The sequence below is a fragment of the Hippopotamus amphibius genome, chromosome 7 (genome assembly GCF_030028045.1).
Source record: "Hippopotamus amphibius kiboko isolate mHipAmp2 chromosome 7, mHipAmp2.hap2, whole genome shotgun sequence".
NCBI lineage: Eukaryota > Metazoa > Chordata > Mammalia > Artiodactyla > Hippopotamidae > Hippopotamus > Hippopotamus amphibius.
Genome location: NC_080192.1, coordinates 135319478 through 135336340, shown reverse-complemented (window position 1 = coordinate 135336340; position 16863 = coordinate 135319478). Strand labels below are relative to the sequence as shown.

Here is a 16863-nt window from a genome sequence, read left to right as displayed (position 1 = left end):
GAGGCAAATGTTCTCTGTGCCAAAGTAATTTTGCCTTCTCCCTCAACTTTTAGGATTCTTACCTTCATGTTTGCATGATTTAGATCAAGAATCTCTCACCATCTTGTCAGTATTTTGGTGTTTTCAAGAATATATATTTTCTTCTCTTTTAATCAAAATTGTTAGATGTTCTTAAATAAGATTTGGTCAAATAACCTAGCCTGCCATTTCCAGAAGCCAATGTTCCCTGAAATAATTATTTTCAAAAAGAAACACAAAAAATCTTTTCTCTGTCACCTCTCATTTTATTTAGAAAATTTTTCATGAAATAATATTGATATATCATGTATGCTATTGGTCACATAGTGGGAAAACTATCCTAAGTATTTGGAATCTTTAATTAGTGGGTTTTCACTCATAGGACATGTGTAATCTCTCTGAATTCTCAACAGATGTTGGAGAGTTAAAACTGTTGTATTTCAAAAGAAATGGATGCATTTACTATAATGTACAGTAATGTGGTTCTTTTGATCATTGTACTGTGATTTAAGTCAGACATCTTCATTGTTTGTGCAATTTCTCCAAACCCATGAAAGATGATATATTTCCCTCTGGCAGAAAACCAACACTCTGGATTGGGCACTGGGTTATTTAACCACCCTGATAAATAATTTACACTTGGGGATATTATGCAGAAACCTTTTCAATTAACTGGTGTTGACAGAGAAACTAAATATAGTAGTCAATGAAAAAATTTTTTTCAACACATTCTTGACCTAACAGGCAGAAAAAAATCTTATTTCAGATATTATCTATTTTATAAAATGAATATGCTAAAGGAAAATTGTGAATAATAATGATTATAAAATGTGAATTAAATATCTACTTTTTTTTTTTGTTTTAGAGAAAAGTTTAACTTCTGTGTACATTATTTTAGTTCACTAAAAGAAGTGTCCACTGGTATAGTGGAAGGAGTCAGAGGCTCTAAAATCTGAACCATTCTGGTTCAAATCCTGAGCTCATCAGGCTTCAGGCAAGTCATTTAGGCTTAGGAATAGAAATACCTTGCAGTGTTGTTACAAGCATCAGAGATAATATATGTAAAATATCTCACATAAAGAGTGGTTATTATTATTTTAGAAAGAACTTTCTCCTAATTTGTCCTATTAATTGATGACCCCTGGTCTTAGGGATTTGCAAAAATGTGGCATTATTTTAAAAAAATAAATGCTTTAATTTTTTATACATATATACTTATTCGAAACAATTATGGGGCAGAGTAAATACATACTGGTTATGGCAGAATTACTTGGGTTGGCTTTGGAAGATCATATCTAATCAACTGAAGGCAGATTGCTTCCTAGAATACACAGGACTGCAAAGAAGAAAAAAAAAAACTGGAAGGCAGCTGTCAATAATTTAAACTCTATAGAAGCTTCCAGGGGAATTTGTGGCAAGATTAATTCTTTTTCACCTGTGAGCCTTCCTTGTTGATATTCTAGCTTCCCTCCTATTAATTCCAAATTACCACTGACTACAGTTGTCAAAAATGATGACACACTTACTCAGCGCTTTGATGCTTATCATTCTGCGTTTTGCATAAGAGCACGTAGGAAAATTCAGCATTACTTTCATAAGCCACAAGGGCCTTCTTTTCCTTGTGAAGGTTGAAGTCATTCTCTAAGGTGTAGGAAGAGACCACCCTCCAGGCCAGTTAAGTCAGCTCCATCTACTCTGGCCATCAGTAGGGAGTAGACTGCTTAGTTTTTATGTCATTAATTAACTAGTGAAATAATCAACCTAATATCTTGTGAGTAGTAGATGTAATACAGCACCAGATGTTAGCAAGATGCAGGAATGTTCAAACACGTCCCTGCCTTCAATGCACTATGGTCTGGTTCTTGAAATCTCACATCTAGCCTTTGAATCCCCTCTCACCTTTACTTCTCTGATTTGATTTGCAGCAGATAAATAGAAATAAATATTCCTAGGGTAGCCAGGGTTTCAGTTATGAATGTCTTTTTAATCCGTTCACACTACCCCAAACACTTATGCAGGATTATCCATTACAAGTCATTCTACAATCTTAATCAAATTGCCTGCTAAAGGAAGCCCAGTATTTATGACAATTTTTGTAAATGGAAAACAGCTGTGATAAATTAATCCGTTCACCAGAAATCTCATATTAGGAACGAATCTCAGATATTCTCTTAACTGTCAGTCTTTCCAACTATGAATAATATATTCCTCTACCCCTATCTGTGTCTTTGAGTGTGGCTAATTCACTTGGCCCCTTTTCTACCTCTCTACACTAGAAGCAAAATGTCTCCTGAGCCAGACTAGCACTATTTAGATGATAAACAGATATTTTAAAAAGGGGGAAAAAAAGTCACTCGGAAGACAGCATAGCTGGCAACAATAGAACACGTGCTTACAAGGCCCAGATGAAGGTCCACGTCCGTCCAGAGCATAAATCTCCTGCTTATGCAGGTACCACTGCTAATGTCACCAAATTTTCAACCTCAGAATTAACTTCCTCTCCTCTGATTCTGTAATAACAAATCAATATTCTGATTATAATTTGTCTCCCCAAATGGATTTCCTCACTTGGATACAAAATGCTACCGAAAGGAAAGAGATTTCCACTTCCTCTGGTGGTTTTCCACTATCAACTGACATTTTGACAAATTCAAATATCTGAGGCTGCTAAGCTAAAGCCCAAACATCGTACTATTGATTTCACCAAAGGCTTGCCATGTTGGCTGCCTCTCTTTCATCAGCCCTCTCCCTTTCAAACTATAATATTCAATTTCTTCATGTCTTCTATACATGCCTTCACTTGCTCATGTGCAAGGTGACTTTTATTTACAAATTTATGTTTCTTCTCTCTGGTCAGTAATCCTTGTGGTCTGTTTTCTTTGTAGGAAACAAAATCCATCCTAGATATTCTAAGGAGGAAGAGATAGATTATAGTAAACTAAGTGCCTACAAAATAATGGGAAGCGCTGGAAAAGTGGGATGGGTTATAGTCACAGGAATGACTCCAGAAATACAACAGAACTGGCCTGCAAGGGGAAGTGACTACTTCTGCCATGATCAGAAAGGTGGGCATCTGGAGGGTGCTGATGGAAATACTGAGTTACAAAACATAGAACCACAGCTATGAGTCAGGGATCAAGAAACTGGGATCAGGAGGCCACCACCACTGCTACCTCCTCTCAACACCCATTAAGAAGTGAACAGACACAGAATTGTGAGGTCTACCTCAATTGCCTCTTTTTATCAAAAAACAAAAGAACCCCCCCCACAAAAAAAAAGCAAAACACCACACTAAACAAAAAGAAACCACTCCGTACCCACAATCTTTCTTACCAGCAGAAAATAGTCAAAAACACTAGGAAGAAGGCTTCCTTTTTAATTCCCCAAAATCTCACTCAAGGGGCATCTAAGTGTTGGAAACGTGTTTTTATCCAGAACATAGGCAGTACATTTTCTTGTTGATTGTTTTAAAACTCTCCAGCCTATGCAAGATAAAAAGGGTGCTCCAAATGTAGGTCGCAAAAAAAAAAAAAAAAAAAAGGCAATTGACCACATCCAAAATATTTTTGGTCCTATTTGTCTTATGTTTCTATACACTTAATATGTTATGTTGAAGGAATCCTATCTTGCACATAGCCTACTGCTCACATGTAGTCTCCTGGTGCATGTGTATGCATTTGTGGGTATGATCAAAAGTGTGCACTGGAGTTAGTTGTAAGTTACATTTAGTGTAATATCCTGTGTGAGCTCCTCTATAGTTCCATACGCGTGGAGGCTACAGCTAATGATTAATTATGTAATGTGTGTATCATTGAATGTCCCCACATCACACATAGTGTGGAAAAATTGAAAGGTGAATCCCACTGAAAAGAACACTCTCATTTGATGTCTTGCATTCACGTTTACTTTAATGAAATACAGACCCCCAAATCTGCTGTTCCTTTCCTTTCTACTTTGCTATAATTCTCTAATTTAAGTATAGTTGCTTTTTTGTAACTTCAGTTATGTTTTTCAAAATATTCAAATCTAGTTATCCTCTTTTCCAGTTCACAGGGAACTCTAGAGTAACAAATGTCTGTTCAGAGAAAAATGAAAAATATACAGTGACTTTTGCAACACCCCCAACTTCATTTATCTATAGGATGGCTCTTGATAGCTTTGTGTGAGCTTTTGAAAGTTCAGCCAAACCAGCTGCATGATCAACACAGAGACAATAGCTCCCACACACGGGGCTACATGGATTAAAGAACTCGATCCATCAGTAAATCTGCCAGATGGCAGTGGAAGAAAGCTTGTAACTCTCTCACTTTCATTTCAACAGCAGCAAACAATGTTCAATGTTTAAAATAAACTCTTCCAGATGAGCTAAAGATAAACTCTGAGGTGGGTGGACTTGAGCTTTCTAGGCTGCAGCTCTGAAGTGTTTGATTACATTAACACAAAATCCCTGGGTAGAACCCGCTTCTGTCAACAGAATGCTTAGACTTGAACACCTACTACATGAAGCCATTTCCTTTGCTTTCATGGGTTGGTGGCAGAAACTCGCTTTGCTTTTTTCACAAACTAATAATGAATATATATTTCTCCCTGCTCGGCATTTCCCCAAACCATGTGTACAACTTCCAGATATACTGAAAATGCCAACACCTTGTGTAGGGCTGCACAGATAAAAGCCTTTTGAATATATGTACAACTGAATCTTCTATTTATTCACTCACCTTACTACTCTCATAGCAGCAAAAAAGATTCCATTAGGATTTAGAACCATTCTGCTAATAACTGGATAATTAGCCAGAAATATGGAGTATACAAAAAAAAAAAAAAGAGAGAAAGAAAAATAAAGATACAAGTATTTTCTTAAGTTAGAATTTATAAAGGAAGTTTGAAAATAGACTTTAAAACCTGCAACTTAGAATGGATCAAGCTGTAATACAACATATGTAACATGGCAACTTCTAACGGTAAAATGACGTACTAAAAAATAACTCAAGTGTTGAAGAACTTATCTGTTGAACACAATCAGTAGGAGCTTTAAATGAGAGAGAAAAGCAAATAGAGTTGATGATGAAAATAAGTCAGGCTGCAAAACACATTAAGGACCAAATATATCAAATAATAAATAAATTGGGACATTAAAAAAATAAAACATATTCCCCAATTTAGATTAGAAGGCTTTGGGAAAATATCATTCACTACACAGATACATTTATTGTCACTTCCTCCAAACTGAAGCTTTTCTGATGTGTCAGTGATAGCTCTATTTTATACAGTAGAAGCCCTGTTATTTGAAATTGGTGGGTCACATGAAAAGTTGATTAAAGAAGGAAATTGAAAAGATGAATCATATGCACTACAACATTATTATTTGAACTTAAAACATGTAACATGGTTATTTATTTCCCAACTTCTGATATAAGCTGAGGGCTTGTCTTCATTGTTTTCCTGAGTATGAGTCACTTAGAATTCCATTTTCTTACATTATACTCACTTAAATGGTATAGTCTATGATTTCCAGTTTTTGTGTCAAATGGAGTCAAAATTTAAAATGGAGTCAAAATTTAATGTGGAGTCAAAATTTAAAGCCACTTGCAAAGCACTGAATACAGACACCTTTTAGATTTTTATAATATTTATTTTTAGTATTTGATAGTTGTTTTGAAAGGTTATTCAACAGTAAGTTTCTAGTGATTCACTTTCATTTAGCTTTTACAAAGCACTCAGCTTACTTTTCGTAGAAATTCATTTTCTCTTTGTATTCATATTCCATTGGTTTGCATTATGATTAATAACTTCTAGTATGATTAATAACAAGCACACCTGACATATGCATGCAAGTTTGCTTTGGTTTCCTTTGTTGCCTCCTACATCCTCTAAGCTTAGAATAATGTCTGGCACATACTGGACATGAAATAGATATTTATTAAATGATAAAGAAATGGTATGAAACTCACTCTTCCTAAGTATATAACAGAGTTACGAAACACACTCTTCCTAAGTATGTAACAGAACAGGTGGGGGCAGAAGTGTCAGAGGTTTGTTGTGGGGGAGACTGCCAGCCTCGTGCATTCGCATGCTGTGGGCGTCAGTCACCATGTTTTACAAATAGAACAGAGATTCAGTTATTACAGCCAGTCTGCTAGATGATGGCTGGCAAGAGTGATGCTACTGTACTTTAATTAAACACCTAGAGTAGCAAAAACTCGTCCTATGGGGCTTCCCTGGTGGTCCAGTGGTTGGGACTCTGTGCTCTTAACACGGGGGGCCCAGGTTTGGTCCCTGGTCAGGGAACTAGATTCCACATGCCGCAACTAAAGATCCTGCGTGTCGCAACTAAAGACCCACTGCAGCCAAATAAATAAATAAATAAAAACCAAACCAAAACAAAAAAAACCCCAACTCTTCCTATGTCTGTATAAAACTGAGCACTCCATCTAAATTTCCTCTAGGAATAGACTTCCTTTCTCTGTGGTAACCTGTAACTAATTTAACTCCCTATTGTCCAGAGAAGGTTTGGGAAACATCTGAAGCTGTTTCTGTGGGGGCCAAGCTCCTGAAGAGTGATTAGTAACATGTCTTCTCTGCAGTGTTCCTTTGCACATTTGGTATCAATTAAATATTCAAATATATGTTCTCTTAGATCTCTCGCCAGGCCCAGCAGGTTTGTGAGAGAGGGAGCTGAAGGCAGATAACTGCTATTCTTCACACCAGAATCTATAGCTGGAGAGAATTGAAAAATAAACTCTCTACCCTTCCTGGGTCTGCAGTCAAATAGTCATGGGAGATTAGAAATGATTAGGAGAAACAACAGGAGCCTTATTAAGAAACAGGGGTAACAGTGTACATGAGAACTGTGCCCTACACACTGTCTTAAAGACAAATGAGTAAGGACTTCCCTGTGGTCTAGTGGTTAAGACTTCACCTTCAAATGCAGGGGGTGCGAGCTGGATCCCTGGTTGGGAAGCTAAGAGCCCACCTGCCTCAGAGGCCAAAAAAACAAAACAGAAAACAGAAACAATATTGTAACAAGTCCAATAAAGACTTCAAAAATGGTCCACAACAAAAATAAAAAACCTAAAAAAAAATAAAAGGACATAGGAATGAATACATTGCGATGTTGCATAAGTATAATAGTATGGCCTTTGTGATCCAAGAATGTTTTTTATATTTTTAATGGATTGTTAAGAAAAAGAATATGTAACAGAAAAAGAATATGTGCATATGGCTTAATAACCTTAAATATTTACAATCTAGCCTTTTTTTAAAAAAAAAGTTTGCTGACTCTTGGTTTAGAGTTTTTTTCCATGATGTGTACTCACTTAATTACTATTACTAATAATAGTATAATGATAAGGTACATTGAGAAGAGGAAGTGAACATGTGGTGGGCATTTTGTTAAAGTCTACTCTGTTGGTCTCTTTGCTGAACAATCCACTAAAGTAAGCATTCATGTCTCAATGATAGAGCCAAGAAAACAGAAGCTCAGAGAGGTTAAGTAACTTGACAAGGTCCCAGAGAGAATTAAGCAGTAGAGTTGTTCATCAAACTCAATGTGGTGGTATATTAAAGAGATCACTTTCCCAATTAAATGCTACTTCGAACCCCACTATATAAAATAGTTACTCTGAGTGAAGCTGAGGCAGAAGACCCAGAAATCTCACTCCTTTTCAGAAAAAGCTGCTTGAAACAGGAGTCAATATTTCAAAAGATTAAGTCAATAACCAACATGAAAATGGGTTCCCAAGTCAGTTACGCCTTTATCTGGCACATTACATGTTTTTCTTAACAATATTTTGCTAAGAGTGAGAGTATCAAAATAACAAGTGCCTTTTTTCTTATTTCCCTGCCCAGTGAAACAAGTAATTCAGCAGAAAGGGGAAAGGAGCGAGAAGCAAAGGGTTTAAATAATCTTCAAAATCTAACTAGTTATACTACAGTGATTAGCCCTTGATTCCACCAAACGCCTAGTGGGAAGGACATCTTCCAAATGGTAGCTCATTTTACCTTAATAGTTGGTGTTTCCAGATGAGTTTCTAGTTTTCCATCATGATAAATTAATATATCCTGTTTTATTACGGTGCCACAAACAAGAACTCTGAAAGGCTCAACTCTTACAAAATGTCCAAATCCCCTGAAAAGCATCAGGTATCAAAATGCAGGCAGAAAAGATGGTATTAAATGAAAAAAAAAAAAAAAAAAAAAAGGCTCCTTTTTAATGAAGTCGAGGTGTAGGACAGATTTATTAGCTTCCATTTTTCCAGGTTGCATTCTGATGTATTTCCTGCCCATATTTCTAAATTCAGCAGGTCTCTTTGTAGGATAATTTTTTAAAAATACGTTTCAAAGCACGTGATGCAGCTATAATGACTACACCTGCAAAGACACACCTGTGATGATACAAATCCTGAGTGTTTCTCATATTCACAGCCCAGTGTTCTAACAGAAAACAGACCTTCTATACCATCTGCCAAGATCCTGCCATTCTTAGAAAGAACTGATATTGGTAACCAGATATTACAGTCTTAAAAATAGTAACCAATCAAGGACTACTTGCAACCAAAATGGTCATTACTTTCTGTGTAGTTCAGTCTATTCTTTACTGTCATAATTCCTTTTTCCAATATCATGAGATAGTTAAAGCAAATAGTTAAAATTATTGTTGATGCCTCCAATATTCCTACTTAATTACTTTTATGCACACCATTGATTTATTACTTATTATTTACTCACACATCATTCATTGTTCAATATTTACTCTGTCAGGTACTATATCTGATTCTTGAGGAAGGAAAACTGATGAGAATATAATCTTTCCTTGGATAATTCCTATTCCAATTGTCTAGCTGGCATTGTGAACAAATAATTAGTGCACTGAATTCCTAGTAAATCTGCCAAGATCAATGAAAATAAAGTAGAGTGAGAATTGGTTCCTCCTACAGGTATTAAGGAAAGCAAGGGAACATTAAAGGCTTGTAGTATTCCCAGTAAAAAAAGAGAAGGCTATTCCAGATTGAAAGAACAATATAAGGAAAGGCCCAGAGGCAAGAGGGTGACTGGTCCATATTGAGGACCTAGTTATACAATGAAAGGAGTGGAGATATACTGTCTAAGACATTAGTAACTAGGCCTATTTCAATTTAAACTGACATTAAGTTAATATTAGAAAATCAGTTCTCAGTCATATTTCAAATACTCAACAAACAGATGTGCCTAGAGTCTACCATATTGGACAGTGCAGATAAAATTATTTCCATCATTGCAGAAAGTTCTGTTGGACATCACTGAGTGTAAGAGTACAAGGTAAGCCTGTGGCCAGTTTATGGAGAGTTTCAAAAGTATATTAAAAAGTTTAAATAGAAATGGTTTATAAACTACTGAACTCCACAAAGTCCCTTCAGAAATAGCCTTGTTAGACTCCATCCTTACAGTATTGCTATCAGCCGGAAACCCAGTTATGGGCAACTGGAAACCACCACAAGTTTTGAAGCATGGAGATGATACTGTGACACAGATTTGGGTTTTAGAAATATTACTTCTTAAAGCAGCCTGCAAGATACGTGGGAAGAAAAGACACTGGGCATAGCAAGATCAGTAGAAGCTAATGAGATGACAAAGGACTAATTTCAGTGAAACGTCTACTAAAGAAATACACAATTAAGAATTTGCATCAGGGGCTACCTAGGTGGCGCAGTGGTTAAGAATCTGCCTGCCAATGCAGAGGTCATGGGTTCGATCCCAGCTCCAGGAAGATCCCACATGCTGCGGAGCAACTAAGCCCGTGTGCCCAAAAAAAAAAAAAAAAAAAAAGAATTTGCATCAGTAAATTTATTCCAAGTAAGAACCGTGCATTCACACCATGCATATTATTTCCCCACAAAAGCCAGTATTGTCATCAAAATATTTAACACTTTAAGCACACCATAAAACTCAAAGGTATTTGAAAAACTTCTCAAGGTATCTATTTCAAGTCACTGAATTCTTTAATATTTGTAATCCATGCTTGTTCAATTATAATTTTAAAATAAATTATAACTTCTTAGTAACTTCAAAATATCCCTATGTACCTCTTAGCGGTACTATTGGAAAACCAAAATTGTGTTTTCAAGTAGCAAGTGCCTAAGCCACACCGTTTCTGATCAAAGATAGAGCTGACATCCAGGGAACTGCTTGACGGTCCTGTGGTTAGGACTCCATGCTTCCACTGCTGGGGGCCCGGGTTAGTCCCTGGTTGGGGAACTAAGATCCCAGAAGCCACGTGGAGCCGCCAAAGGAAAAAAAAAAAAGAGCTGATATCCAGTTTTACAAACAGCTCTCTTCCACTCCTTGTTCCTATTTTAATATGCCAACCATTACTTCACTGATATCCCAGAGTTTTCTTGCAACAGATTCATCCATAGCTTTGGGCAATAGCTCTTCCTCTTTACAGTCCCCAAAGTACTTTCCTGACACACCTTCTACCTCAGGTGAAGAAGCTAAATAAATTGAAGTCTGGGCACCTTCTAGTGGAGTTTTGAAAAAAGCCCATGCCACCAAATTGAAAAGTGGTTTGACTAACAGTGGGATGTGTATGTGCCTCCCAAGGTTGGTCCGCACCACGCCAGGGTGTAACACATTGACAGTGACGTTTGTGCCCTCTAAGCGGCGGGCTAGTTCTCTGGTAAAAAGAATGTTGGCCAGTTTGCTCCGACTATAACAGAAGCTTTTATTATAGCTTTGTTCACTGTTCAAGTCTTCAAAGTTGATGTCTCCGTATTTATAAAGTTTGGAGGAAACTACCACAATCCTGCTGGGAGCTGAACTTTTGAGGAGTCCAAGGAGAAGATTGGTGAGTAGGAAGTGCCCCAGGTGGTTCACTCCAAACTGCATCTCAAACCCATCTTCAGTCTTCATATAAGGGCACTGGAAGATCCCTGCATTGTTGATCAAAACATCCAGTCTAGGCTCTTCCTTCAAATGGCAAAAAGAGAATGGCAGAATTATGAACACAGGCCTTAAATGTGCCTAAAATAAAATTTTAAAAAATTCCTGCAAACTACTAAAATTCTAAGAAACGCCTCTGTAAGTTTTCAACAATTGAGAGAAAAAAAAGAAGACGATGACAGCTTGCATTCTTACTAGGTGCAAGCTTTTCACGTTATCTTACCCACTCTCAACAACTTTATATGCAAACTGAAGCACCAGAATGAGGTGATTTGTCCCAGTATCACAGGGCTCCTCAGTGGCAAACAAAAATCTGAAGATGAAACCTGACACCAATAGCCCTATTCTTAATTAGTAAGCTGGACTGCTTTTCTAATTGGGATTTTCAAACCATAGCTAGACAGCTGAGTGAGCTAGAGAGTGGAACTATAGCAGAAGATGGGTCAACACTGTTTATTCCCAGAGCTGCTAGTATCCACAGCAGGGGCAAGTTAGGATTGCTTTCTTTGGTAGTTTGCTAAGGGTAACTGGCACCATGGAGATGGAGCAACTTCAAGTTGTTTCCTTAAAAATGGGACAAGCAACAGAGAAGGTGAGGGATGCAAATGAAGACTGGAGAGAACATCATGAATCAATCAAAGAAACATTAAGAAAAATATTAAACAGGTAGTATAAACATGTCAGAAACAACACCATGAATCATAGGTGTTAAGGCTCACAGTAACAGCAAAGGAGACTAGCAGAGGAGGTCTGCCCAACGAACACCTTTAACCTCTATTACAACTCTGGAATTCAGAGTTCTTTTTCCCCCTACATGAAATCTACCTCTTTCAAGCTTTGCCCCCAACTTAGGAGATCTATACAGTCAGAATTTTGCACTTTGACCATGTCTTCCTGCAACTTTCCAGATTAAAGCCCTAAAATTTAGATGGTCCTCAAAGGGAAGTCTTTTCATTCTTTACTTTATGTAAGTTGGTTTTCCCTCGTCCTCTCCTGGCTCCTCTGTCTCTTTTGATGGGAAGAGAAAAAGAAATGCACAACGTGTTCCAGGTGTAAAGATACAGTGATGACCCACAATTAAATAAATTTGAGGTCAAATTTCAAATATCACTGGCCCTTTTGCCAAATGTAAGTGAAAAGAAAAATGTGTTAAATTTCACAACTGTTATCAAAGCCTACCTGTCAGAGGATTAACTATTTCTCATTCTGTCTGTCTCAGCACCTTTTGCTTTTCCAATAGTTAACTTCAAAAAGAAGGCAAAAGTTCACCCGTGGGGGAAAGAAAGGAGTGTTCTTTTCAGTAATCCTTTGGAAGAGTTTCCTGTATTAATCATTTCTGAGCCAGCATTCTTTGCTGGGCTTGTGTTATTTTAAGACTTTATCATTTACTGTTTTTTAAATTCTATAAGATAAATGACATAAATACCAAGAATACCAACCTGTGGGAAATTTACACTTCCTTTATTTATTTTTTATTTTTTTAAATTCTGGTTATAGTCACTGAACTACTGAACTTCAGAGCCAGGAAGGAACTTAATACATACTTCGAAGCGAGGACAACTTAGTTATTTCTTTATCTTCTTAACTTTCAACTGGTTCTGTCAAGTGGCCAAAGTAGTGAAAAACCATAGGTATCATGGTATAAGCATACCCAGCCCCATCTGCATTTTTAATGAATAGGAAGATCCACTTTTGGGTCTTCCAGCATCTCTTATACACTATTATTTCCTATTTCTAAACCTGTTTTACCTAATAATGAAATACTAGTCATAAAAACAAAACAAAACTCTCTAGATCTGCAACAGCTCCCCAACTGCGCATCGGGGTACCCTAGAGAGTCCTAAGGAACTCTCAGGGTGATTTGGAGTACTTTAAAATTTCAAGGGAAACAAAATGATACTCTGCTTAACACCTCAAAAACTACAGTCTCCAAGTGGTTCATAGCTTCAACATTTTATTGTGCTATATTCCTTTTGATGATGGCCTATCTTTGCAAAGCTGAGTGTTTAACAGTTGCTGTTATAAAATGCAAGTACAATGTTAAAAATGAACATAGAACAGAAATGAGGGTGGCAATGTTCAATCCGATTCCAAGGTTTGACAGGCTGGTACAGTGAACAACAGATGCATATTTCCCATTAGTATACTTACGCTTATAATAATTATGGTTATTGAAAAATGAAATAAAAATATCTTTTTTTTCTTTCAGCTATGCTATGTGCATTATTCTTTTTTTCAAACCGCTACTAACTTGTTACATAAATACTTATTAAGTTGTTTGGACCTAATTACTTGATGAATAAGGTGTTAGAGATTTTTTTTGGCCTAAGGGCATCATGAAAAAATTATAAAGTTTGGGAACTTCTGCTCTAGACTCCGGAGACTTTTTCATATAGGCTGCTTTTTTATGCCAGCTCTTTTAAACATCACTCTTCTGAATGCCCTCTTGCAAGTCACCTCTGCAGGAAACCCTTCTACCTCAATTTCAGCAGAGGACATCCATTTCAGTAGAATACTTACTATCTAAACAAAGTAATCCTCCACCTCACTGGCAGGCAGCAGAAGTATGGGGGTTAAAAGCAAGGGCTCTAGAGACAGATTCTGGGCAAATTACTTAGCCTATCCAAGCCTTAGTGGCCTTAAAGTTATAAAATGGGTAACGCCTACCTCACAAGGTTACTGTGAGGACTGGATGACAAGAGCAGCCAAAGTCACTTTAATTTCATTAAAATTTTTTTTTAAAATTCCCTGAAATGCTTGGAACAGCTCCTGGCAAATAGAAAACTTTCAATAAAAGCTAGGTATTATTTTTATTTCTGTCCCCATTTAGAGCACACGACCACTGGCATTCCAAATTAGGCCAGAGTCTGGTTAAGGATACTGCTAATGAGTTCAGAAGTGGCAGAAAGCTAAACTTCCTACCCTAGCAGCAGGGAAAATTACACCAAGGTCCTTGGCTAGCAACCTCTCCTATGTGCTCTCAGGCTGTTTGAGAGATGGCTTGGTGCAGATTCACTCTGGACACAAGGAAAACAATCCAGAGACCTGGCGGTTCTCCTCCTGGGCTGTCCTCACATGGCAAGAGGAAACGTTCAGAAACTCGCTTATTTTCCTCTTGGGCCCATTTTCTTTCTCAACATTCCTGGAAGACAGAAGACTACCCTACCAATTTTTCCAGCCCTCAATTCCCAAGCCGCCTCAGTCACTTGATCCCACTCCTAGCCTCAGTCGCTCCCAAGGTCACACCCCCCTCAACTGTGGGCGGTCCCCTCTCCGCCCCTCCAGGCCCTGCCCCGCCCGCCGAGGCCCCTAGCGCGTTCCCGGAGCCCCACACCTGGAGCATCTCCTGACAGAAGGAGCGCACGGAGCGCAGCGAGGCGAGGTCCAACTCCTTGACGACGAGCTCGCCGGCCCCGCCGGAGCTGGGTCCCCACTCTGGGCCCTCGGCCTGGCAGACCTCGCGGCGGAGCTGACCCGCCGCCTCCTCGGCGCGCACGCGGTCCCGGCAGCCCATGATCACTCGAGCCCCCAAACGCAGCAGCTCGGAGGCCGTGGCGCGGCCCAGGCCGCTGTTCGCCCCGGTGATCAGCACTGTCTTTCCGTGCATGAGGCCGGAGTCCCCGCCTCGGTGCAGCCGCTGGACGCTGGTCCCCACGAACCGCCGGGCCGCCAGCCACAGGGCCCCACCCAGTGCGGCCAGTAAAGCCGCCACGGTAGCCACTGCCATAGCACCCCTCACTCCAACCGGCCGAGGCCCCACCGGCCCCTGCGCGGGACTTCCGGGGTCGCGGGGCTTCCGGGTCTGAGCCCGCCACCTGTACGCAAAGGACACTGGGGCGCGGCCTGTGGTGCCCTGACGGAGGCGTGGGGCATGCTGGGACTTGTAGTCCCCCTTCCGGGGGCACCTGATTGGTTAGGAGAGGACAGCGCTCTGTGTGCGCCTCGGTGGAGCCGGCTCCCAGCCTGAGGAGGGTGAACGCGACCCTGGGTGTTCAGGCTCCTGAGGTCCCTACCCATGGAAATCCTAGAGTGGTGGTGGCCTTCGCCGTGGAAATACCTGATGACTACTTTGAATTTACAAATCTCTTTATAGGCTGCTTTACAAATCTCACACTTAAGGGCTGGCTTAGTGTGTTTTCCGTTGAGGACGCCTGGGACTTGTTAACCCTCAGTTCAGTTTACCTTCATCTTCTGGAGAATGGTCTCTGCCGAACTGAAGTCTGAGGAAAGGCTCTTTTTCCCCATAGCTGATGCAGAGGACTTAGCAGCATGAATCAGAAATAGAATGGACCTCTGGTTTCAAGTTCATTAGAGTCCAAGATGGGACCTGAGAATTTACATTTCTAACAAGTTCCCTGGTGATTCTGATGCGGCCGAACTGGGGACCATGGTTTGAGAACAGAAGACCGTTGTGGCATCCATCCCTATATAAAAAGTCATCCTCAAATGGTCTTATTTGACACTGATAGAGCTACACTGGGAAAAGCTTGGACTTGGGGAACACACAGTCTTCTGAGCAGGCTCATTCACAAGTGTCTCTCCACTCCCTCCTGCAGAATATTAATTGTAACAAGGGAAAGTGCTTTTTACACTGTAAAATGCTTCAGAAACATCAGGGGTTATTGCCACAGGGATCCATCTTCAAGCTGCAAACTTCAAACTTTAGATCAAGCTACTCTTCAGTCGTCATACATTCATCTACTCACCCATCCAATATGTGCCAGGCCCTGTGCCCTGTGAGAGTCACGAAGAAATAGGGCACCGTTTCTGCCCTCAGGGTACTTACTGTCTGGTACAGAGACCTCCCCTGTCACAGCCCCCATTCTAGAATCTTCAGGACAAGAGAAGAGACACACAACTTCTGTAGTTTAAAATAAACTCCCTAGATGATTTTGGTAAACTCTCCTCTACTCTTTTGTATTTGGGAAGGATATAACATGCAACGAAAAGGCACAATACAAAGAGCAAAGGGGTTGACTGCCAGGTTTCTCACGAGTGCTGAGAACAGAGCTCAGAGTCGGGATGAGCACTAACACTGAGGATTAGACAAGGTACCAGGGACGGAAATCATGAGGTGTGGGCCTTTATTCCATCCTATCTGTAATGTGAAGCTGCCTCTCAAACTCATTGAGCCAGAAGCACGTGTTTCCTCTCTCTCTTCCTTTCTATCCATCCACATCTTTCCTGTCCTACAAAACCCACCTCCGTTCTCTCCATTTCCTGACCACTTCCAGCCCATACAGATCTCTGCTTCAGTCTTGTGTGTGACACTCACTTAGCACTGAGGACAAACAGCTCTCTGGTGTTGGCTATTTGAGCTTGCACATTTGACTTCTTCTAAGGGGTTATTAAAGGATAGGATTATGTCTGAGACTCTCTTGTGGCTTTATCTTGGGAATGCACAGAAAACGGTAGGTGTCATGATTTGTATTTTGGACTGGCTTACATCAAATTATGAAGCAGATTAAAAGAGGTGTGTCAGCAGAAGTCTGCTTTAACTAGAACCAGGGGTGGAATATGTATATGTAGGTGGGATAGAGATGAAGATTGGGCTAGAAAGAGCATGAGAGGTTGTGAGGAAGAGAAAATAGACAGCATATAGCTTTCGAAGTGAGATCTGAATTTGAATCTTAGTCATATCACTTCTTAACTGAACATCCTTGGACAAGCTACTTAATCTTTTTGAATCTTAGGTTCTTCACTGATAAAAAAATAGGAAAGTAATAATATTGATATGTCATGAAAGTTTGGTTTGATGAGAAAATAAGGTAACATTTGAAAGTAACCATCTTGTTGTTCCTAACATTGTAGTAGACCATGGTTAATAACCAATCAATGTTTTTCTGAAAACAAAACAAAAATTACAACAGAATGACAACAATGAAGGCTAGGATACTACACTTCATGTCACATTTTGAAGTGGTAGCC

At 39.4% G+C, this 16863-nt stretch overlaps 1 protein-coding gene across 1 annotated transcript; it reads right to left on the bottom strand.

Moving 5' to 3' along the window:
• Nucleotides 1–9822: 9822 nt before the first annotated feature.
• On the bottom strand, nucleotides 9823–14781 carry RDH14 (retinol dehydrogenase 14). Its single transcript, XM_057743160.1, has 2 exons — nucleotides 14270–14781; nucleotides 9823–10962 (listed from the first exon to the last, which is right to left on the bottom strand). Exons 1-2 carry the CDS (start codon nucleotides 14660–14662, stop codon nucleotides 10345–10347), a joined length of 1011 nt encoding a protein of 336 aa, XP_057599143.1. The 5' UTR covers nucleotides 14663–14781; the 3' UTR covers nucleotides 9823–10344.
• Between the last annotated feature and the right edge of the window lie 2082 nt (nucleotides 14782–16863).

Bases quoted from the DNA above. Each gene is read 5' to 3' on its own strand.
- RDH14 (XM_057743160.1), bottom strand. From the start codon at position 14,662: ATGGCAGTGGCTACCGTGGCGGCTTTACTGGCCGCACTGGGTGGGGCC. The intron at 10,963-14,269 runs GTGTGGGGCTCC...TGCCATTTGAAG, and splicing joins TCTGTCAGGAGATGCTCCAG to GAAGAGCCTAGACTGGATGT.